The sequence below is a fragment of the Rhizopus delemar genome, genomic scaffold, assembly GCF_000149305.1.
Source record: "Rhizopus delemar RA 99-880 supercont3.5 genomic scaffold, whole genome shotgun sequence".
Taxonomy (NCBI): Eukaryota; Fungi; Mucoromycota; class Mucoromycetes; order Mucorales; family Rhizopodaceae; genus Rhizopus; species Rhizopus delemar.
In genome coordinates this window covers 515,059-536,721 of record NW_027137831.1, presented here as the reverse complement: position 1 = coordinate 536,721, position 21,663 = coordinate 515,059, and the positions used below count along the sequence as shown (strand labels likewise).

Below are 21,663 nucleotides of genomic sequence, written 5' to 3'. Positions count from 1 at the left end.
ATCGATCAAAATCATCATGAAAAGGTACATGTTATTTTGTATAAAGCTCTTTTTGCTGATGGAATGTGTATTTTAAACTAGAGAAAGGAAATTACAATCATAGGAAGTTCATTATGGCTTTATTTCAAATCATGTAGTAGCTCATGTTTTATCCTACAGATAGAACTCTTTAAGTTTAAAGGTTATCATGCTTCCTGAAATAAGGAAAGATGGATTTTAGATATTACCGTTTTATACATTTATCTAATATAAATAAATAAGGAGGTCTGCAATCAATTGAAGTCTTTGAAGCGTAAGCAAAGTTCATGTTACCTTGCGGACTTGGAACTAGCAGAAAAAAAGTTATTTGTTACATGAACTATTTTTTAATGAACTTGAAAGTCTTGAGAGAGCTTTTTGACCAGAAAAAATATGCTTTTCCAAAGCGAGGGCTTAAATAGTTTATGTCATTGTTAACGTCTATTATACTGTATGTGCGGCATGAGTTTTGTCAGGAGAGTATCTGTGGGTAGAGTGAAAGATCGAAAAAGAAATTAAGCTTGGAATATGCGGATTTGTTCTTTTATTGTTGGCAAGAGCGGCAGAAGATGCATTATTTTGGTAGAAGCTCCTTTATATATACCATATATTCGTTGTAATCATTCCTCCCGGAAAACTTCTAGTAATTTGATTTTGAAAACAATGAAACAATTGATCGCTAACCTATACTCTGATCGAGCGTAAACTATTTGTGCATATAATCTAGTAGAATTTAGCCTGTTGAAAACAGTAAGATTGTCACCAATGGGAGTCAGAGGGCTCAGCATAGCCAATGCTTTGCGAGCATCGTGCTCTATCAAATATTATGGGTTTGGAAGCAGGCTTGGAAAGCTTGATACGCAAAAAAGAATTGTCTATATTCAGAAAGAAAAATTTTAGTGTGTAACGAAAGATTGATGTGTAGAATCCTAATGTTGGAGAAACGAAGTCGAATAGTGTGATAGATGCTCTCTGATCCATGCTTTATTTTTCTTTTTGTAATAAATAATAAATTTGCCTTTCTTCGCTATATCTTTCTGCCTAAGCATATATTCAATTTTTTTAGGGAGGGAATAATGTACGAAGTATAATAATACGAATTAAAAGCCTAAGTGTCGGCGATACCATGGGTGGTTATCTATCACATTATTCAACTTCGTTTCGTCAACATTAGGATTGTTTGTCGTTCCTAAATCAATCTTGGTTGGCTACACTTCGTCTCTTAATGTGATAGAGTTTTTAGCTTGAGAAAAAATTAAAGAGTAATTGCTGTACTTGAAGAGTCTTGATTTATTGGTTTGTAATAGAATCTTTCAAATGCATTTGAGTTGAGACTCCAGCCAGCATGCTCCTTTACTGCTTGAATAGAGTGTCTTTTTCCTACTGCCTTTGTACTTGAAGCTGATCTTATTGAGTGTGCTTTATATATAGTGGTTTCTACTCCTGATCTTTCCATGATAGATTTAACTCAGCCTGTCATTGTTGAGGAACGAATAGATGCGACTTGTTCCAGTTTATCAATGCGTGCAAAGAATAAAGTATGATCAGTCGATAGCTTGACTCGCAAAAGGTTACTCTTCGAGAGAAACAGGTATAAAGTGGATACCGAAAATAAACGAGTATCTTGCAGAAGACCAAGTCTTGTAGTTTCGACCTGAGTTTCTTTTAGTCCTCTAAAATGTATCTTGACGCCTGTAGGAATTGAGTTGTTTGAACCTTCAAAATTGAAGATGGTGTCTTGAAATTGTAACTTAAGTCACCTTCTGCTGTTTGTGGAAGAAATGACAGCCGTATTGAACAAACTGGGGTTGCATAATATATATATTGTAATGGATAATGCAACAATCCACAAAATACCCGGAGTACTCCAAGCAATTCACAACTATGGATACAATGCATTATTCTTACCGTCATATTCACTCATGCTGAACCCCATTGGAGATTTTAGGCGAAAATCAAGATGGAAGTTCGCAAAATACCATTGAAAAAGAATGAATTGAGAGCCGACCGTATTGAAGACGCAACTGAAATAGTTACACCAAAAATCTGTAGGGGATGGATTCGCCGTTCTCAAAAATTCTTTAGCAAATGTATGGATATAGAGACATTATAAATATTGAAAACAATAAACTAGTCTACATATTTTTTTTGACTTCATGGCTAAGAAAGTTGAATCGCTTAACAAAAAAATTGAATGATCACAAAAAGTGGATGCAGTAGAAAGTTTTGACTTTCAAACGTAAACCACTGCATGAAACTACGTAAAAATAAAGTAGCCTCTGTAATTGGATAAGGGTTTCGACTGTTACATGTTTGTTAAACAAATAGTCTGTGATTGAAACAAAACAAGTTTACAGTTTTTAGACAGTTTAAGCCCAAAAGTTCCATATATATTTCAACACTTTATGACAAAAGTATTTTCAGGACTGCTGTATGATCAGCCAAATGAAATAAAAAAAAAAAAAAAAAAAAAAAAAAGCTAACCATCATTTAAAACTGCAATTTTTGTAAACCTCAAGTGAAAAATTGGCATTACTGCTATCTATTGATTACGAAGTTACGAAAATTATTAAATATTCTTGATTTTTATTCTGTTATCCAAACTTCTTATTCTGAACTTAATCTTCTATTTTTATATGAAGCTATTTTAGGGTATTACCCTTATATACTCTTGGACACGATTCTTTATTCTTAAACTCCTCATGTCTACTAAGCTTGGTTTTAAAGCCATATTTTTAAGTTTATTCTTGAAAATACTTGACTACAAGGAAATTTGATATACAATTTGAAAAGATAGCGCGATATATATCTCCTTTAATGGTTTAAAAGTCAAGATGATGCATCTAAGCACCATTTTCTGCTTTACAATATGTATTCAAACAGAGTTATAACGTTAAAATAGGTGTTACTTTATTGTATCCTTGAATTTTCTCAAATGCAATGCTTCCCTATCAATTTGAAATAAGAATAATCTTTCAAATAACTTTAAAAATGAACTTGAATAAAAATATACAACCAATCTGGAACAAAACCTAATTCAGAGAAAATGCTCTTTAAACTAGAATTCTTATTGGCTCAACGATGCACAAAAGATATTGATGAAGTACTTGTGTTAAACAAGGATTGTCAGAAATGGATAAATCTTTCAATTGTGTCCTTTGAGGAATATAAAAGTAAGTTGATATAGTTAGCTTAGGTTACTAAAAGATAAATATGTACTACCAGATTATTTTTTATGTCATATTTCTTCATCATTTGTGTATAGTTTAGACAGACAAATTGATAGTCCTGTCATCTTTAAATATACAATATCTTACGATTGCAAATTATAGTAAAAGGTGATTCTCATTCTAAATTGGATGGGAGACGTTGTATACTTATAATGATAGGTATGCAAATCAACCTCAAACATCACCTTATCTTAACATAAAAATTTATACAAAATAAGATAATTCTTACATTACTCATCTCTGATTTTCTTTACTAGTTTAAAACTGACAAATAATTCATAAAGTACCTTTTATTTGGGCTCTATTCTATTTACTTCAAAGATTACCTGATTCGATGTGTATTATGATTTAGTTAGAAAATTTTACAAAAGGCCACAAATTTACGGTGTAACAATTCGCTGTTACAGAGAAAACTTGAAGGTCAAGTTAAGCACATCTGCTATCTACACATACCTTAATGGTAGGTTATAAGTTCCAGTATAAAAGAATATATTTTATATTGATATTTGTAAAATTGATTTTTGAATGAGAGCTTTGACGTTGATTTGCTTTAAAAATGAGCAGACATCTAGATTTACTTGTTACAACATATACAAGTATATATAGATCGAAAGAAAAGCCTTCCTTTTGCTTCTTTATTACTTTGGAATATAATGGAAATAGTAGAGTCTGTTTTTAAGTTATACCATATTGCTTTAGAAAATCTCTTGCCAATACTTCATAAGAAGCACAAGAAATCTTATATAGGTGCTGCCATCTCTCTGGTCTTTCTTCAACGGGTTTACTCCTACTTCAGGGCACCGAAACACCTTCGCCATATGCCTATTATACCTTATTTTTCCATGGTCAAATCTTTGCTAAATCATGAACTAGCATATAGTCGTTTCAAACGCTTGATTCTTCCTGCAATTGGGGAGAACAATGGAATTTATGTTGTATGTACTGATAGTAATATAAATAATATAAGCAACTCATATCATGTTCCTTTTTTTAGAGTAAAGTTCCACTTGATTGGACTGTTTATATTGCCAATCCAATGATTGCCAAATATGTTTTATTTCATACGGGTACGTTACAGTGTTCATGAATGATTATAATTACAATAACCTAATGCTTCTTCTAAAAGATACGTATCCAAAGTCGCATGACATGTTAACTAAGTTGGGCTCTGATAGCCCATTAGTACAACTCATAGGATATGACAATATTCTCATCTCAAACGGACATCTATGGAAGAATCAGCGAAAGGTATACAAATATGTCAGGTTCATGGAGTGTAACAGTTTACGTTTTATAGCTCGTAAATCCTGCTTTTCATCGTTCGATGCCTATAAAAACGGTGTCCAGCGTTATTTTTGATCTCTTTTCTGCCATCGAAAAAGAAAATGGTACCATTTCTATTGCCCCAAAAATGAAAGATTTTACTTTGGATGCTCTCGGCCTTACTCTTTTCGGTCAGTGTTTTATTGCAGCAGTTTATAAAAAAATTTAACACAAAATATAGGGTTTGACTTTAAAGCATTAAAAGGTGATCCTGATGAATGGACAAAGGTTTTCAGACAAGGTATTCAGGTCGCCATGGACCCATTCTTAAACGTTCTTAGCCCACTCTATTCTGTTTTATCATTTATTTTCCCTGAAAAAAGAAGACAAATGAAAGCTGTAATTAAACTAAACGGCAAAATGGATCAGATGATAAAGCAAAAGCATACAGAAGTGCTGAGTGGTGCTTATTCAGACATACCAGAAAATGAAAAAGATTTAGTTGTGCTAATGCTTGAAGCTGAACGCAGAGGTGAAGGAATAACTAATGATTTACAACTTCGAGTAGATATATAAGCATGCTTTTATATAACTAAGCAAAAACGATTCTAACCTTTATTTTATGTTGTAGAATAACATGGCATTGCTCTTACTGGCTGGTAATTCGAATACATTAGCCATTTTTTGCAATTTTGACCTATTATATCTTAATCCATTCTTTAGGACACGATACCACCGCCACTGCTCTTTCATTTTGTTTTTACAACATTGCTAAAAACAAGGTATAGTTATCATAAAATATATATTAGCCGATCACTAATGTGCATCACTTTGAACTTACAGCATGTGCAACAAAAATTAAGAGAAGAAATCATTGGCGTCTTAGGTGATGAGCCAGTTGATATTGTTCCTACACTTGAGCAGCTGAAGGAAATGCCTTACTTGAACCTTGTTATACAAGAGGTAAATCAGTTGGTTTTTAGTTTAAATATAATGCAGCACTTACGGAATTTTATCAGAACCTGCGTCTTAACGAGCCTCTTAATTATTTAATCCCAAGAGTAGCAAAAAAAGATATGATTGTGGACGACATATTGATTCCGAAAGGAACGACAATCAATTTCGACATATACGGCATTCATCACAATCCAAAATATTGGAGAAACCCTAATCAGTTCATTCCTGAAAGATTCGCTAAAGGTGGAGAACATGAAACACATGAAGGCCTTACCTGGTTGCCATTCGGTGACGGCTCCCGAAGATGTATTGGAATGAATTTTAGCATGTTTCAGCAAAGACTTGTGTTGGCAATGATAAGTAAGTTTACTTTTTTTTTTTTTTTTGCAGTTACCTATTATATGCTCACACAACTAATTCCGTTTTATGTATAAAATAGTAAGAAAATATGAAATCGATATTTCCAAGGATGCTAATGATCATAGACACATTGCTGGATTCAAGACAAAATCTCGTGGCTCTCCCAAGTTAACCTTTACAAAAAGATATTAGTTTTTAATTTAATTTTGAGATATAAAAGTTCAATAAACAATAATTAGATAATATGGTTTATGCATCCTCTTTTTCATCAGTATACATATAACTTTAAAAATTTTTTGTTTTGGATATATGTTCTTTGTCGACACAAAATTCTTACATTTTTCTGTTATAAAAAAAAAAAGAAAGAACTAAGCGTTTACTCTTTTAGAAAGACACATTACCTGGTAACTTGATTAGCATTTGATTTTAAGAACATAAGATGGTTATTATCAATATTATAAAAGAAAGGACAAAATTATCAAGGCACTATGTATACTATCTTAACGCTTCAGCATAACAACACATCCTTAGGTGCCTTACAAGGTAGTATACAGCTTGTGGTTTCTTTTACCAGAATTAAGAACAAAGAAATAATTTTAATATAGATAATAAATAACAATTACACATTAGTTCTTTCTGCCAAGTGAACCTTGTAAGGAACAGGCGTGACAATAGCTCCAAGATCAATATAATCATCCAGTTCAGGATATATCTTTTCTCCTGTAGATGAAGTAATGGGTTCAATTGTGCATTTACGTAGTAATCGACACATCCAGTTGAACATTTCATTTTCAGCCTAAATATATGTGTCAACGCAAGTAAACATTAAAAAGTATGCCTTGATTTACCAAGTAAATACCAGGACAGATACGTCTACCCCAACCAAACGAAAAATTTTCTCTGCTCTGTATGGCACCATTACTTGAAGCGTAGATTGATCTTACATCACCCAGATAACGTTCAGGTTTAAATTTTTCAGGCTCAGGGAAGAAGTTGGGATCATTGTTAGTTGTATGGTTGTTACTAATTAATACTGTGCCCTTAGGAATCACGTAATCTTTGTAAACAACTACAAGAAAAAAAAACGTTTGTAAGGAAAAAATTGATAATCTTTAACTTACTATCTTCTGTAGCTTTGTGAGGAATACCCAAATAAGCAGATGGACGATATCTTATAGTTTCCTTTAAAACTGCTACTACTACTGGGAGTTCTTCACGTTCAGTGTAATAAGGTAATCGACCATATTTTTCAACAAATGCGTCTATTTCTTCTGACATTTTCTTTTGCCATTCGGGATAATGACAAAGGACAGCCAAAACAAATGCCAAAGCATTTGAAACGGTATCAACACCACCAATCATCATTTCAACTAATGTAAAAAGATTAAATAAAAGTTGTCTTTTTTTTTTTTTTTTTTTTTTTTTTTTTTTTTTTCATACTCCCAAGAATCACAATGTTTTCTTCATCAATATCTAAAGAATCTTTAATTTCATCTAGCTTTTTCACCAGATTTGGTTGATCACTTTCACGAGCCATCTTTGTCAAACGACGATAAAGAGGTCGATGCTCCTTTTCAACAAATTTTTTCAAGTTTCTTTCCTTTCTAAAAATCACATCCAAAAAGGACAAGATGGGCAAGTAAGCGCTGATGTCGCCTACAGCACTAATGTTTTCAACATGCCGTTCCATTGTATGAACGATTTCCTTGTAGAGTGGATCCTCAATGTGTTGGATACCTTTGATACCAAAGACAGTAGAAAGGACAAAGTTGATGGCTGTTAGACGAGTATAGTCGACAGGATTGATACTGCCTTGCTTGTGAGACTCAGTGATCAATAAGTTAACCCCGTATTCAGTCTCTCTTTCAATTGCTTCATGTAAACCATCGATTGACTTGGGCGAAAGCATGTTTAAAGACGCAGTTCTTGCATTTTTCCATGATTTATCATAATCTATAAACGCGATACCCCTATACATACACACTTTAGTCTCTTCTCTATTTAATATTATTACATACCTATGGCCTTCACCGTGAATACCGTTACCATAAGTAAGGTAAGGTCGGCCAGAACTTATAGATCCTTTGCTCACAAAGATCTCATGAGCTGCTTCTGGATCCCCAATAAAGACCCAGTTTTGAACACCCGCTTTAATTCGAAAGATAGGACCTAATTCTCTATGCCATTCAGTCACTTTAAGACTAGGATACTTTCCAAGTAATGGCAAATGCCCTTCACAGAACGAATAAGTAGCTTTACTACAGAAATATGCTCTGATTTACCAAGATAAAAGTATTCTCCTTTAGGAGTAGGGATCTCTTTTGCTCCAAGTGTCTTGAATTCTTTAGACTTCTTGATTGCTCTTCTGATAAGCCATGTAGTAGCTACAGTCAAAATGGCAGTGCTCAAGAGAGTAGTTTGCTTCTTGTCTAATTTTTGAATAAGTGCTTGAATATCCATGATTGAGATAGAAAAAGAATAAGAAAATAAAATTTGAGACGCTTTTTATTTCCATGTTACAAGTTAATTACACAGAAAAATAGTCTTTGTTGTATTTTGTTGAAGTCATTTATCCGTCTTCTTCTTCCTGTTGCTTGCAAAAAAGGATATTTTTTTGTTTAACTTTAGCATGAAGAACACATGTACATAAATACATATAGTTGCTTATTTAATGAAAAGAAAGAAATCAAACAAGTGACATGTTAGGATCGCGATATTCATGTACTACATCTTTTTCTGGTAAAAACTTATTAAGCTTTCTTCATACATCCGCATTAATATGAATGAGTTTAAACAGAAACGTGGAAGCTAAATAGTGAAATACAAAGAACAAATCAATATAAAAGAAGGTTGTTATCTGTTAAATTGCATGAGAGATCAAGTAAAGAAGATTTTTTCTATGTGTCTCGAAAGTGTCACTGACATGCTTCTTGGTGGTATCTGTTATATCGAATCCTGGGCATGAATTCAATTTGAATGTGACACCAGATGTTTATTAAGTTACTCAAAGTATAATCCTGCTTTCCAGGGAAAACTTTTTTTTTTTTTAAAATGTAAGAATATATACAAAGTTACATATTGTATGTAAGCATATATTACCTTCGGGAAAGAAGTCCGAAATACACCCTTTGAATAGTCTCACTTTTTCCCTCTTGCTGCTCACTTTCAGATTATGCCGCTACATGCAGCTTTAAGTTAGAACGCGAGGAAAGAATGAGTTGTTACAAATCTGTTATTTTAGTAACAAGCTATCTACAACTTCAACTAAAAAGTGTATAATTTCTTATAAGATAAGGGCTACTATATCAGAAGAAAGAGGTTTCTAAATGGTGTCTATTTCAATCTCAAAATAGTAAGTGAATACATTACATATCCTTATAAGTTTTACTGCAAATAGAGGGATCTGAAGTTCTATTCTTCCATAATAAGCTGGAAATGAAATGAAATTGAATCTAATGCCTAGAAAGCAGCACCTATGATCATTTTAAATCAAACTCAAGAAAAAATCCTTCACAGTCACCTTATCCAACGATAAAACTATAGTAGAAAACCATTCTTCAATTTATCCCAGCTTGGCAGTTGGAGGGATTGCAAAGAAAGCTTGAGCTTACATTGCCTACAGATGAGGATGGTAGAGTAAGTGACAAGCTTGGTAGGGCTATACAGACAAGTAATGAGATTATATATACAAATAGAGTGCCTTTTTTTTTTTTAATTGCTCACAAGTTGACAGCAAAGTGTCTTGCCAACAGAAAAAGAGAAGGCAAAGTACGGTAGCGACCAACAGCTTTTGATAAGCATGGAACAAACACACAAAAAAAAGGTATACAGTCATTTCCGTTTTAAAACATAGTGACTTTTTATGATATTCTATTGTCATTTATTAAAAGTTGGCGCCATAACCAAAAGCACCCTTAATGGCTCTCCAATAATAACCAGACCAGTTGGTACGAGTCAATTCCTCTTCTCCAACGGGTACACCTGTCTGTTCCACCTTTAAATCAACCGACTCCGTACCTTGTTCAAAAGTCATGGTCACCTTTGAATAGTGACCTGCAGGCCAAGATCTAAGTCTCCAGGTCTGAACAATCTTTTGACCAGGCACCAATTCCAAAATTTGACCAGTCACATTACCACCAAACAATTCAAATTGGGAGCCTACTTCCTTGGTGAGCTTGACAGGGCCACGTGTCCAGACCATGGCACGCTGGGTGTCCATCAAGGTCTCATATAATTCTTGAGCAGAAGTTTGGAAATCGATTGAGTCTGTGATGGTAGTTGTGTTGACGTGTGCCTTCTTTTCAGGTTCGGCATTACTCGTACTTGTGGTACCAAACTTGGTAGATGAAGAAGTTTCCTTGTGAACAACGCGAGGAGGGGCAGGTGTACCGAGCTTAGAGGCCTCGATATAAACATCTTCGCTGTTTTCTTTAATCATTGCAGCCGAGAAACCTTCAAATTTCTTGACTAATAAAGGTGTCAAGTCTTTACGAATGATTTGCTTAATTTCTTGCTTGGCGTTATTATCATCGTTAATGGAAATTTCAAACTAATAAAGAAGATTATGAGGGAGTCCAAAGCATAAAGTGTAAATACTTGCCACATAATCATCAGAATCAGTATCGTGTGCAATCTCTGGAATAGAAATTGAACCAGTAACTTCAGTTCCATCATTCAATACACCTATATTTTATTGTCAATAACAACCACTCCGCCTTGTCTAATAATTACCTTCCCAATCCAACTTTAATGCAACATCATAAATAGTAACCATCTTTCCTTTTCTTTGGTTCAAATCAACATCACCCGAACAATCTACCATTTTACTAATAGAAACCTTCTTTCCATCCCTTTGAGCTTCTAAACCAACCAATTGTTCTGTAAAATACTTTTGTGCCCATTTTAAACAGTTTTTATTAACCCAGTGCCTATCAAAATATTATTAGAACGATAAATGTTTTGCATTTTATTACTTACCAGTTATTGACGTTCTTCCAGTTTGACATTTTTAACAAGAATTTTTTTTAAAAAAAAGAAGAAGATAAAGAGAGAGAGAGAGAGAAAAAACAATCTTTAAAAAAAAACGCGGGTTTGTTTGATCGAAATTACTGGAAGACTAGAAGTGACCTTGGATTAATCGAGTCACATGTATTCATGCGAATGAAGGAGAGAGGAAGTGGAGATTGTATTTATTTATTTTTTTCTTTTACTCCTTTTTTTTAAAAGAAAAAGAGATGAATGCCTTGGTTGCACTCTTACACTTTTGTGAGGTGCATGGACCATGTGTAGTATTTTGTACGCAAACAGTACACGATGAACAAACACAACAAGAAACAGTCAAAAAGGCATGCCCAGCGTGTACAGCTCAATTTCCATTAGTAAATACAGGACATACTGTGTCAGAGGCAAAACATTTATTAACTGTGGATGAAGAATATCCAAATATCAAATACATTGGAACCAAATCACCTACACAAAATCATCTTTATAAAGCAGTTAGATTAGCTTGCGTTAGAAGGTTTTATTGGAACAGTCGATCGTACCTCTTTACTTATCTTTAAGTTTAGTTTAACAGCAGAGTTCTGTCAAGGTAGAGATGGACCTGTGTTATTTGGAGATGATGAAAATGGATATGTGATGAGTTACATGTTTAAATTAAAAGATTCACAAGCAAGAGGGGAAGCAAGATTTTATTCATTTATGATGTTGATGACAGATAGAGTTTATTTGATATCTTGTTGGCCTTATATTGTCAGGTAATGAGTAATAAATAAATAAATAAAAACTAAATAAAAATGAAAAATAGTGCATTTAAATCAATGGTTATTAATTTACAAGAAAGAGCAAACATTATATTTCAAAGAGAAAAAGAATTGAAACAACAACAACAAGCTTCTTATTCCATTAGTAATAGACGTGGTGCACCTATCTCACAAGGTTAGTTATTAATTAAAATCATGTGGTGTATAATTAATAGCAACTATAGAACAATTTTTTAAAAGAAGAAGTCATACACCATTAAGATCGCTGGTCGATCTATTAGGCATTAAAGTATAAAATAAATAAAAATAAAAAGAAGACATTCATCTTATTTTTATTAGGATATTTATGTACAAATACAAGCACAATTTAGTTTAATATTAAAATTAGCCTCAAGGAAAAGATTAGAAAAATTAAATCCTGGTAGAAGTGAAAGCGCTTTTATATAAAAAGATGGTAAGTTTTCTATTTGCTATCATAAAAAAGATATTAACATGATAATAGAAGGAACAATATGAAACAGAAAGAAATAAAAAGAAAAAGCAACTATAAAAAAAAAATATAGAAAAATAGAAGAAAAAAATATTTTTCACACTTTTCTTTTCTCTTTTTTCTTTTTTATGTTATTCTATATTTCGCTTATTTGTTTATTATTATTCTCTGTAAACTGTATTCCAAGTGAGTTTCAATCTGTTCAAACGGCTGCTAAACTTGCAAGACAAGTATTAAAAGATGCAGGTAACCATAGTAACTATAGTAATCAATATTAAAAATAATATAAAGGTATTGGTACTATAATGACTCTTATGGAAAATGAATCGGATTTAAATGGATATCCTTTTGGTATTATGGAATATTATAATGAAAATTATTTTAACAATGGAAACTTGTTATTGTACATGTCTGATTTGCAAGTAAGAGAGCGAAAAAAAAAAAATACAATAGACAAGCAACTCATTTTTAAAAAAGTTGAGTGCCAAGAATATGCATCAGCATCCAAATCGCCTTAGTTTTAGTATTCGTGCTACAAAAGAATACAATAAGCCCTTGTACGGCAATAGTACAACACCTGTTGAACAGCCTAGGTTTACATTATTTGGATACGTTACACTTTTAGATGAGGTAATCAACTTATCACCCATATTGCCATAACTCATCATTCATAGACTGATAAAGCGTTCGAATGTTTTACTGAAACTCATCCAGAAGCTAAATATTGGCACAAAATGCATGATTTTCATTTTTATCAATTTCATGTACAATCCATTTATTATGTAGGTGGTTTTGGTGGATTGAATTATATTGGTTGGATACCATTAAGATTGTATCAGCAACCTCATTTGATACTTCAATCAACATTCTAAAAAGTCTGCAGTCATCAGCACCTCCAATACTATTTCAGGATCTACTTTAAATTCTGGAATCTCTGTTGTTGAACCTTCATAAAACCACTTGTAATACAAATATCGACAAACAACGTCCAAAATGACGGCCCTACATTGACAATTTAAATAAATTTCTCCCCATTCTATTATATACGACATACTTGATGTCTCTAAATGTAATTGCATTTTCTACTGATTCTCTAAATTGAACTTTTTACATTTTATTAATTACAATCTATACTGCGCACTTTATATAAATGTCTTACCTGGCCCACAAAGCATATTTTTAATAGTTCCAGAACGCACAGCAGCCTCTCTATGAATAACAAACTCAAAGCCATCACTACTAATCAACTTTACATATTCTGTTTCGTTGCTCATGTCGTATATTAATAAGAAAAAAAATAAAAAAATTCCTTTTTCGATTTTAATTTTTTTATGCAGTCTTGCTAAAAAGAAGATAATAGAAAGTATACTGCTCAATACCCTGTATTTCTCTTTAAAATAAGTCATAATCAAATCACACATTCCTTTTCTCAGTAGTACTCTTAGCGGAAACAATATAGACAAGGAGAAACTCGTACTCAATAAAAAGCATCTTTTATTATTAACTTTTAAGAATAATCATAAATGAAAAGAATGATGTTAGAAGCAGTTCAAAAGAAAGCAGAAAAAACAATATATGCTTTAAAATATGAACTTGTTACTGAATTACCCATCGAAAATAACAAAAGTACAGCTGTTACAGCATAAACATTACGCACGTATTATAAGCAACGGTTCAATATCAAAAGGTTTTGAGGCATAAATCACTCACTTGCTAATAGATTTTTTTATCCCTAAAGGAAAAAAAACCCCCTATGAAACCAATAGAAAAGATGTCCTAAAGATTCTTAGTATGAAGTGGCATAATATCCCTCACGACGAATAAAATAAAACAAAAAAAAAAAATGTTTAATTTGGAGGATTCAAGTGCGGTCATTTAAATTTAATTTTTGTTTTATTAGGCCAGTGTCAATTTAATCAATTCGTCACTTACACCTGAAGGTGTCAATACACCAAGATCTGTGATAAGTAATGTAAGATATTGAGGTGGTGTATAGTCAACAGAGGGGTTAGACATTGCTAAATCTTCCATAGTTTGAGCATGGCCTGATGTGCTAAATGATTTTCTTCTTGAAGTAAAGGTCACAATTTCAGGTGTTTGCGAGGGAATGTCATATTGACTCAAGGGGAACGCACGTACAAATTTATAACTTTCAGCTACTGCATAAACAGGTTTTCCTAGGGTATTAGCTACAAGAGAAGTTTGAAAGGTTCCAATCTACAATCTGTGAATATTCATGTGTTTACAGGATATCTATCACTTGTATTCACCTTGTTGACAATACCACCGTTTTCAACAACACCTTCAGCTCCTACAAACACCATATCTACCTTATCCATGATATATCCCACAGCAGAATCTAATACAGCTCTACATGGGATACCTGCCTTTCTTAAAGCAGCCACTGCTTGAATACTAACAAGAGATAGGATCAGTCTATGTTTTAATCAAAGCTCTCTCTTTTTTTTTTCTGTTACCCATCACTCTCAGGTCTTGCTTCTGTCACATAAACTTTAAAGCGTTTGTTTTGGATATTAGCAGCATAATCCAATAAACTCATAATCACACGAGAATATCCTTGAACTAAAATAACAGCATTATCATGTACAAATTGTGAGCCAATACTAGCCACTCTTTCTCTTGCAGAAGAAGCTTTTTCTAAAATTAAAGAAGCTCTTGATAATAAAGTATCTCTAAAATCCTCAAAGCTGCCTGCTTCTCTTGAAAGCTATATGGTGTTAAATAATTGTATTGCTTTCTTCTTTTCTTTTTACCGAAAAATCATGAGAGCTTCTATTGACGAATCGCATAAATAAATCAACACCTGCCAAGACAGCAATATAAGCTTTATGTTGTGTTTGAGGTCTATCCTTCTTTTCAGCTGATTCACGAAGAGATTGAGCTTCTTTTTCTAAGGTTTGCATAAACTCGGACATGGTAGGAGCTTTTTTAAAATGAGTTTATGTAGTTGAATTGTCTCTCTTTTTATTTATTTACCTGTTGTGTGTTGAACAAAATCAGTCAAGGCTTTAAAGACTGCAACTGGTGTAGATAATTCCTATGTATGAGCTGTCAACAATAAACAATAAAAGGTGTGTGTTAGAGTGATTAACTGTATCATTTAAAGAAGTGTGAAATGCTGAAACAACATTGTATGTGGTGGACATTTTATTGTAAAGAACAAAACAAGAAAAAAAAAAGGAAAAACGCCACAATTTTTTTATTCGGGGGGAAAAATGCGTGTAACTTTGCAGCAGAAAATTTATTTTGTAGCATAAATCAGTTTGTAAAGTGTATAGACACGATATTCCTCAAATTCTTTAAATGCTTCTTCTAAATTATGAACGTATTCTTCATATTTAATTAAAGTTAAATGAGTTACCATGACACCCACTGCTAAAAGTGCAAGTTTTTGAATGTCAAAATGAAGTTTACCCAATTCACCGCCCCAAGAGCCTAATATAAAGTATAAATCTTTTTTTTTGATATTGTATTCTACATTTTACCTATAGGAACGTTGTAATTAAATATTTGAATATGATTATAGCCAGTATTTAATAAATAATTCGGTATTTTATTTGCTATAAATGAATCCATATGTCTCGCTTCTAACGCTTGATTTACTAACAAAATTATAAACAACATGTCTTGTTCTTATCTAATTATTCTTACTCCATGAACAGATCTTGTCAAGGAAAGGGCCTCGATTTTGATAGTCGCTGATTAACTCTAATATCTCAATTGATCCTCCTTCTTTCAAGACACGCTTCATTTCATGTATAGAACCAAGGTATTGTTCCGTTGTAAGGCCCATGACAAGAAACCTTTGAAATACGAAATCAAAAGATTGGTCTTCAAATTCAAGTCGTGTGCCTGCATTGGCAATTTTGAAGGTCACATTGGATGGCATGTTCTTTGTGATGAATACATTGGCCATGTCAATACCAACAAATTTTGATTTAGGATAAAGTCTTGCCATTTCCTATCAACAGGCATTATTTATTTAGCTCTTCTATTTTCTTTCTTACCAGAGTCCACCAACCAGGGCCACAACCAATGTCAAGCACACGGATACCTTTCATCAGCTTATCATGAATAGGTGATTTATAAAGACTACATCACACAGATATGTTAGTGAAAGAAAGAAAGAAGCTTTGATTCACCTTCCGATGATATGCCTAGAAAAAAGATGAATAAAACAAGATGGAAGATAAACAAAAAAAAAAAAATCTTACTTCCACAAAGAATGGTTTAATTCAAGTCTATCCACTTCAAGTTGGTCACTTGGTAAGATGTAAGCAACATCTTTTTGATTGGCTAATTTTCGACCTTCTTTGTATTCAAATGTGTTTTCTTCATTCATTTTTATAGTAAAAGAAAAGAAGACTTTTTGGTTTTATAGGTAAGAAAATACAACATGATTTCTTATTGGATAATAGAATGAATAGAATAAGATTATATCCTTTTCTGAACATTCAATGATCTTCTATAAACAAAAGCTTTTTCATGATTAAAAAGCAGTCAATTTGAATTAAGAAATTATTTCCATTTTTACAATAATTGTGTAACTTACTATCCTTTCCACTAAAGTAAAGATGATTGCAATACAGAACGATTGGATATTTGAGGAAGAGATGTTATCCAATCTAAAACTAACTTGAAAATGGAATTAAATTGGTTGTGTAAATAAAAGTTGTAAAAATAAGAGTATATGTGTGATTAAGCTGTGTTGATGACCTTAAAAGTTTTTAAACTTCTTTTTGAATCAAGAATTAGACTAGAGTTTTGACTTAAAGGATGAAAGAGAATAAGATTGGTTTGCTTTATGTGATTAATAGTGTGTGTATACAAAAATAATTCAAGAGTACTGCTTTCATGTTATAAACGTGTTTTGTTCAGATATACTTCCTTAAAGCCTTTTTTTGATTCAATCACTGTCAGTTTATATGAATAAGGTAGTCTTGTTTAAAAGCAAACGATAAAGGAGTTTTTATAATCTACGCCTTTTTTCATGTGGCATAGTGACTTTCAATTTATAATTCTCCCCCCTTATTTTCATTCAGACCTTTCTCTTTCTCACACTTTTTTTTTGTCATAAGCATGCAACCCTGGATTGAAAAGGGGTCTGGTAGCAGTAGTGCTGTTAAATCATCTTTACATTATGATCAGTCATTAAATAATATTCAACAACAACAACAACAACAACAACAACCTAGTAGTTCACAAGGCTTTCGTACTCTACATCCCCAAAAACCTATTGAAAATAATCATGAACCAAAGCTATCATCGATAAACAATCATAATCACATACCACCAACCTTACAAGATCACCCATTAGATGGATCTCAAGTACTTAACCTTTTAAACTCAACTGAATACACAGACCTCGTCCATGAAGAAGACATGAGAATGAACTCTATGAGCTATCAATCCTATCGACATCAATCAGATTATCAACAAAGTAAATTATCTAATTTTTGGAAAGGTTTAATGAGTTCTGAAGATATTGTAAATTATTTGGAGCAACAAACATATATAGATGATGTCTATGGTTTACCACCAGAAATTGCAAAGGATCTTGAAGCATTAAAGCAAGACAGAGAAAGTAATACAAAAAAGAAAGCGGTCGATAGACTAAATATGATTCGTCATCATTTCCTTCAGCAAGCCCATGGAAACGCAAATTTAGCTGCAAAAAACGCAATGACACATGATGATTGGTCTCGAAATTTCTTTGAGTCATTATAACAACTATGATAGTCTGACTTTGTAATTATACAGGTTACACCAACCAAAAAGTTTTTTTTTTTTTGTTCTGCTTAAATTGGCTCTTCTTTTGTCTTTTATCCTTCTTTTTTCTTTTTTTTTTTAAAAATAAAACATAAAAAATATGAGTCGACATAGAGACCAAGTAGATAACTTGTCTCAAGTTTCCTCATTATCTTCTACACCCACTGAAAATACACCTTTAATTCATAAGAAAGATCAAGAAGAAAGTTCATGGTCTGAAGAGTTTCATTGGCTTTTAAAAAATGCATTCCCCATTGTTTTTACCTTCTTGATGCAAAATTCACTTCAAATGGCTAGTATTTTCACTCTGGGGCATCTTGTAAGTAAATTGAAAATCATATCAATTTTTATTAACACAAAAAATTTTTTAAAGGGACCTACTGAATTAGCCGCAGCAGCACTTGCCAGTATGTTTGCTAGTGTAACCGCCTGGAGTATTGCGTCCGGTACATCGGCCGCTCTCGACACACTTTGTTCCCAAGCCTGGACAGGGGCCAAAGATAAGACACTGGTCGGTGTACACCTTCAACGAGGTCTGTGTATCTTGAGCATCATGTTTTTACCTATCGCAATCGTTTGGTGGAATTGTGAGGATCTTTTATTATACCTCAACCAAGAACCTCAGTTGGCATATCAAGCCGGTCTTTTCTTGCGTTGTCTTATGCTTGGTGCACCCGCTTACATTGCATTTGAGGCCGTAAAGAAATATTTGCAAGCACAAGGAATTATGCAAGCATCCACCTACGTACTCATGATCGTATCACCTTTGAATCTGCTGATGAATTATTCTTTTGTGTACTTGGAGCCATTTAAGCTTGGATTCGAAGGTGCACCTTTGGCAACCAGTCTGAGTTACTGGTTGATGCTCATCCTCCTCATTCTCTATATTCGATTTGTTAAAGGAAGTGAAGCCTGGGGCGGTTGGTCAAGAGAGTGCCTTACTGATTGGTGGCCCTTTTTAAGACTCTCTATTCCTTCCTTGTTAATGGTCACTGCTGAATGGTGGGCCTTTGAGCTGTCTTCCTTGGCCGCTAGTTACCTCTCCACTCGTGATTTGGCTGCTCAATCCATTTTGCTCACGACCGGATCAGCCACATACACAATTCCCTTTGGTATCTCTGTCGCTGCCTCAAATCGTATTGGTAATGCTCTTGGAGAACGTAATGCGGATAAATCGCGTCGTGCGTCCATTGTGGCCTTTATATTTGCCGTCATCTTTGGTAGTTTGAATTCGACCTTCTTTATGCTTGTTCGTCACAATTTTGGATATCTCTTTACTTCAGATGATGACGTTGTTCAACTTGTTGCTAAGATCATGCCTATCTTGGCTCTCTTCCAAATCGCAGATGGCTTGGCTGGTGTCTGTGGTGGTATCATTCGTGGTATGGGTCGTCAATCATTTGCTGCCTGGGTTAACATTATTTCTTACTATGCCATTGCTACTCCTGTTGGCTATTGTTTAACATTCGTATTGGATTGGGATCTTTATGGCCTTTGGACTGGTTTGACCTTGGCCTTATTTTTGGTCTCTGCTGGTCAAGTGCTTTACTTATTAGCAGCTGACTGGAATGCTGAAGTAGCTAGAGCTCAAAGTCGTGTACAACATGACGAAGATAAATTTCATCATGATACCATGTCAGACGCATAGAAGAAGATGTTTATTATTTATATTTATTGTTCATAGAAAAAAAAATCCAGCATTTCCCTTCCTTCTTTCCATTGTAATAAACCAATTTGTATAAAAAAATGCGTGATTTGGTGTAACTTATGGTTTCACGATAGTTTGTACCGTGTTGCTCATCAGATTGAGGAACAAGACCCCTTCTGTATCACCTACCAATGCTATGAGCAATTGTGTGTCATTAGACTGTGAGAATAATTGATATTGAGAATCAAGTGTGGGTATTGGTTCTTGAATACTAGGAAAAACAATGAGTACAAACCTAATTTTTTTTTCTCTTGCTTTGTTACTTTTTGACAACGATCCTATAATCTGGCAAACCAGGATCCTTCTTTTTCCAAGTAGGTCTTGGTTTATAAACATCCCAATCGATCATCCATGCTTGATTAAACGGTTTATATAAAGGCGAGGAAGAGGGTATGATTTGAAGTGTAGAGTATACAGTATCTAATATAAAAATTCATCAGTCAAGAAAACACCAGGTTCCTTTTCTGCTTACAATAGTCAGAACATGAATAATTCCAGACAAGTGGACCTCTTTTCTTTCTTGATCGGTTGAACCAGTGACTTATCTTTTCACTCCACCACTGCCAATAAGACACTGAATGAGGCTGACGTGCTATTGCCTTGGATCTCATAACAATGTATCCTAATCGCTTAAGATATGCATAAACAAGATACTTATCAAACGTCAGCCAGGTATCCTCCACGATGAATTCACACAGATCCTCAAATGTCAATACACGATCCTCGTCACGAACAATCAGCGCATTTCGAGAAACTAAAAAGGCCGCTTCCTCTGGATTCAATCGAATATGTCCTTGATGACTCATTCCAACTGTGTGCAAATGAGTTCCTTTGTTGACAGTGATCTTGATCCAATTCGAATCTACAATGCCTTCACATACTGATTTTTGTAAGCGACCTTTATTCTCAAGACATTGAAAAAGAGCATCCTGGGCATAGGTCGTTTGATCTTCATTAGACTTTGGACGTTTTGGTCTTGAGAAATCAAACTTTAAGTTATGAATGCTTTGTGAACGTTGATTCTTTTTTTTTTCGCATCTTACTTTTTCTTTTTAATAAGTTGAGAGTAATCGACTAGTTCTTCACAATCACTCATAAACACCTAAAAAAAACCCCCGTCGACTGAAAATCCAAAGAAATACAAACCGACATTTTTTTAGGGAAATGTGGCTGCTGCATTAAAGAAAAGTATGAGTTTCGTCATAAGCCAGATACATATGATGGACATCATGGGAGATTAAATAAAACAGTCAATACTTTTATATTTATCAGTCTTAGAGAAGGCTTCAACCATTAAAAATCAATATTTTATGTTTAAAATGTAAAACAGAAAAAATTAAACACTTACAGTGATACTATTTTTTAGTGACCTTCAGCTTCCTCTGTTGGTCTTGAGCTCTAAAGCAGCCACATCATAAAAAGACATGAATAAAGTAAATACAATGAAACAACCCTCACTGACGAAATATGAGCAATGCTATGTTCAAAGACAGGAAGCTACAAGTAAAATAATGCAAACAGCTTCTCCTAATCAAAACTTTGACATAAATATGTTGACATCAAGAATCGAATTCTTATTGCAAAGCTCTCTAACTGCTTTTGTAAAGTTGAAATCATCAATAATCATACCCTATACATTCACTATCCTACTCGTACTATTGTAGCTCTTCTGGATCACACTGACTATATGTTTGAACCAGAAGAGCTTTTACCGATTTTTTTTTTAAAAAAAAGGAAACAGATAAAGTGTGATCATAAATGGATGCACCCTTCAATATGAACAAAACTAAAAAAAAATGGAGACAGAAAAAGATTGTATTTTTATTAAAGCAAGTACTATTCTTCTACGAGCATCAAGCTCGTTATTGATTTGTAGACTGTACTACATTCTGTGTTGAGAGTATGTCTGAGCATGACATGTACAGCTTTCTTGACATTTCAGTTTTGTTTATGCTTTAAATTGATAAGCAAACTATCATTATTCAACAACAGCAATGCAAGAGGTATACTTTGATATACTTTTTGTTAGCTTCCATTTTAGTAATCAAGATGGCACTATTCTCTCTTGTTGACTCTTTCTATTTA

The 21,663-nt window shown here is 33.4% G+C and overlaps 12 protein-coding genes across 12 annotated transcripts; 6 read left to right on the top strand and 6 right to left on the bottom strand.

Annotated features, from left to right (window-relative positions):
- Positions 1-681: 681 nt before the first annotated feature.
- RO3G_06944 (uncharacterized protein) lies at positions 682-1,266 on the top strand (the record flags this gene model as incomplete). The annotated part of the gene is made up of 3 exons (XM_067661534.1): positions 682-719; positions 756-768; positions 1,126-1,266. 3 exons carry the CDS (start codon positions 682-684, stop codon positions 1,264-1,266), a joined length of 192 nt encoding a protein of 63 aa, XP_067517635.1.
- A 1,798-nt stretch (positions 1,267-3,064) lies between these two features.
- On the top strand, positions 3,065-3,600 carry RO3G_06943 (uncharacterized protein; the record flags this gene model as incomplete). The annotated part of the gene is made up of 3 exons (XM_067661533.1): positions 3,065-3,191; positions 3,351-3,407; positions 3,533-3,600. 3 exons carry the CDS (start codon positions 3,065-3,067, stop codon positions 3,598-3,600), a joined length of 252 nt encoding a protein of 83 aa, XP_067517634.1.
- A 972-nt stretch (positions 3,601-4,572) lies between these two features.
- Positions 4,573-6,020, top strand: RO3G_06942 (uncharacterized protein; the record flags this gene model as incomplete). The annotated part of the gene is made up of 6 exons (XM_067661532.1): positions 4,573-4,702; positions 4,753-5,043; positions 5,235-5,293; positions 5,355-5,474; positions 5,531-5,828; positions 5,908-6,020. 6 exons carry the CDS (start codon positions 4,573-4,575, stop codon positions 6,018-6,020), a joined length of 1,011 nt encoding a protein of 336 aa, XP_067517633.1.
- Positions 6,021-6,447: 427 nt separating this feature from the next.
- RO3G_06941 (uncharacterized protein) lies at positions 6,448-8,288 on the bottom strand (the record flags this gene model as incomplete). The annotated part of the gene is made up of 6 exons (XM_067661531.1): positions 6,448-6,624; positions 6,677-6,897; positions 6,950-7,198; positions 7,269-7,798; positions 7,847-8,060; positions 8,111-8,288. The coding sequence occupies 6 exons, from the start codon at positions 8,286-8,288 to the stop codon at positions 6,448-6,450; spliced, it is 1,569 nt and encodes a 522-aa protein (XP_067517632.1).
- Positions 8,289-9,711: 1,423 nt separating this feature from the next.
- Positions 9,712-10,834, bottom strand: RO3G_06940 (uncharacterized protein; the record flags this gene model as incomplete). Its single annotated transcript, XM_067661530.1, has 4 exons — positions 9,712-10,377; positions 10,432-10,511; positions 10,560-10,756; positions 10,806-10,834. The coding sequence occupies 4 exons, from the start codon at positions 10,832-10,834 to the stop codon at positions 9,712-9,714; spliced, it is 972 nt and encodes a 323-aa protein (XP_067517631.1).
- A 789-nt stretch (positions 10,835-11,623) lies between these two features.
- RO3G_06939 (uncharacterized protein) lies at positions 11,624-11,961 on the top strand (the record flags this gene model as incomplete). Its single annotated transcript, XM_067661529.1, has 2 exons — positions 11,624-11,765; positions 11,930-11,961. 2 exons carry the CDS (start codon positions 11,624-11,626, stop codon positions 11,959-11,961), a joined length of 174 nt encoding a protein of 57 aa, XP_067517630.1.
- A 247-nt stretch (positions 11,962-12,208) lies between these two features.
- RO3G_06938 (uncharacterized protein) lies at positions 12,209-12,884 on the top strand (the record flags this gene model as incomplete). Its single annotated transcript, XM_067661528.1, has 4 exons — positions 12,209-12,326; positions 12,372-12,502; positions 12,558-12,710; positions 12,867-12,884. The coding sequence occupies 4 exons, from the start codon at positions 12,209-12,211 to the stop codon at positions 12,882-12,884; spliced, it is 420 nt and encodes a 139-aa protein (XP_067517629.1).
- A 56-nt stretch (positions 12,885-12,940) lies between these two features.
- RO3G_06937 (uncharacterized protein) lies at positions 12,941-13,354 on the bottom strand (the record flags this gene model as incomplete). The annotated part of the gene is made up of 3 exons (XM_067661527.1): positions 12,941-13,082; positions 13,135-13,183; positions 13,240-13,354. 3 exons carry the CDS (start codon positions 13,352-13,354, stop codon positions 12,941-12,943), a joined length of 306 nt encoding a protein of 101 aa, XP_067517628.1.
- Positions 13,355-13,976: 622 nt separating this feature from the next.
- RO3G_06936 (uncharacterized protein) lies at positions 13,977-15,016 on the bottom strand (the record flags this gene model as incomplete). The annotated part of the gene is made up of 4 exons (XM_067661526.1): positions 13,977-14,297; positions 14,351-14,495; positions 14,558-14,808; positions 14,855-15,016. 4 exons carry the CDS (start codon positions 15,014-15,016, stop codon positions 13,977-13,979), a joined length of 879 nt encoding a protein of 292 aa, XP_067517627.1.
- A 326-nt stretch (positions 15,017-15,342) lies between these two features.
- Positions 15,343-16,443, bottom strand: RO3G_06935 (uncharacterized protein; the record flags this gene model as incomplete). Its single annotated transcript, XM_067661525.1, has 5 exons — positions 15,343-15,536; positions 15,587-15,661; positions 15,753-16,062; positions 16,109-16,193; positions 16,316-16,443. The coding sequence occupies 5 exons, from the start codon at positions 16,441-16,443 to the stop codon at positions 15,343-15,345; spliced, it is 792 nt and encodes a 263-aa protein (XP_067517626.1).
- A 1,527-nt stretch (positions 16,444-17,970) lies between these two features.
- Positions 17,971-19,518, top strand: RO3G_06934 (uncharacterized protein; the record flags this gene model as incomplete). Its single annotated transcript, XM_067661524.1, has 2 exons — positions 17,971-18,189; positions 18,244-19,518. The coding sequence occupies 2 exons, from the start codon at positions 17,971-17,973 to the stop codon at positions 19,516-19,518; spliced, it is 1,494 nt and encodes a 497-aa protein (XP_067517625.1).
- Positions 19,519-19,635: 117 nt separating this feature from the next.
- On the bottom strand, positions 19,636-20,674 carry RO3G_06933 (uncharacterized protein; the record flags this gene model as incomplete). Its single annotated transcript, XM_067661523.1, has 4 exons — positions 19,636-19,789; positions 19,842-19,998; positions 20,051-20,583; positions 20,622-20,674. The coding sequence occupies 4 exons, from the start codon at positions 20,672-20,674 to the stop codon at positions 19,636-19,638; spliced, it is 897 nt and encodes a 298-aa protein (XP_067517624.1).
- Positions 20,675-21,663: the final 989 nt, after the last annotated feature.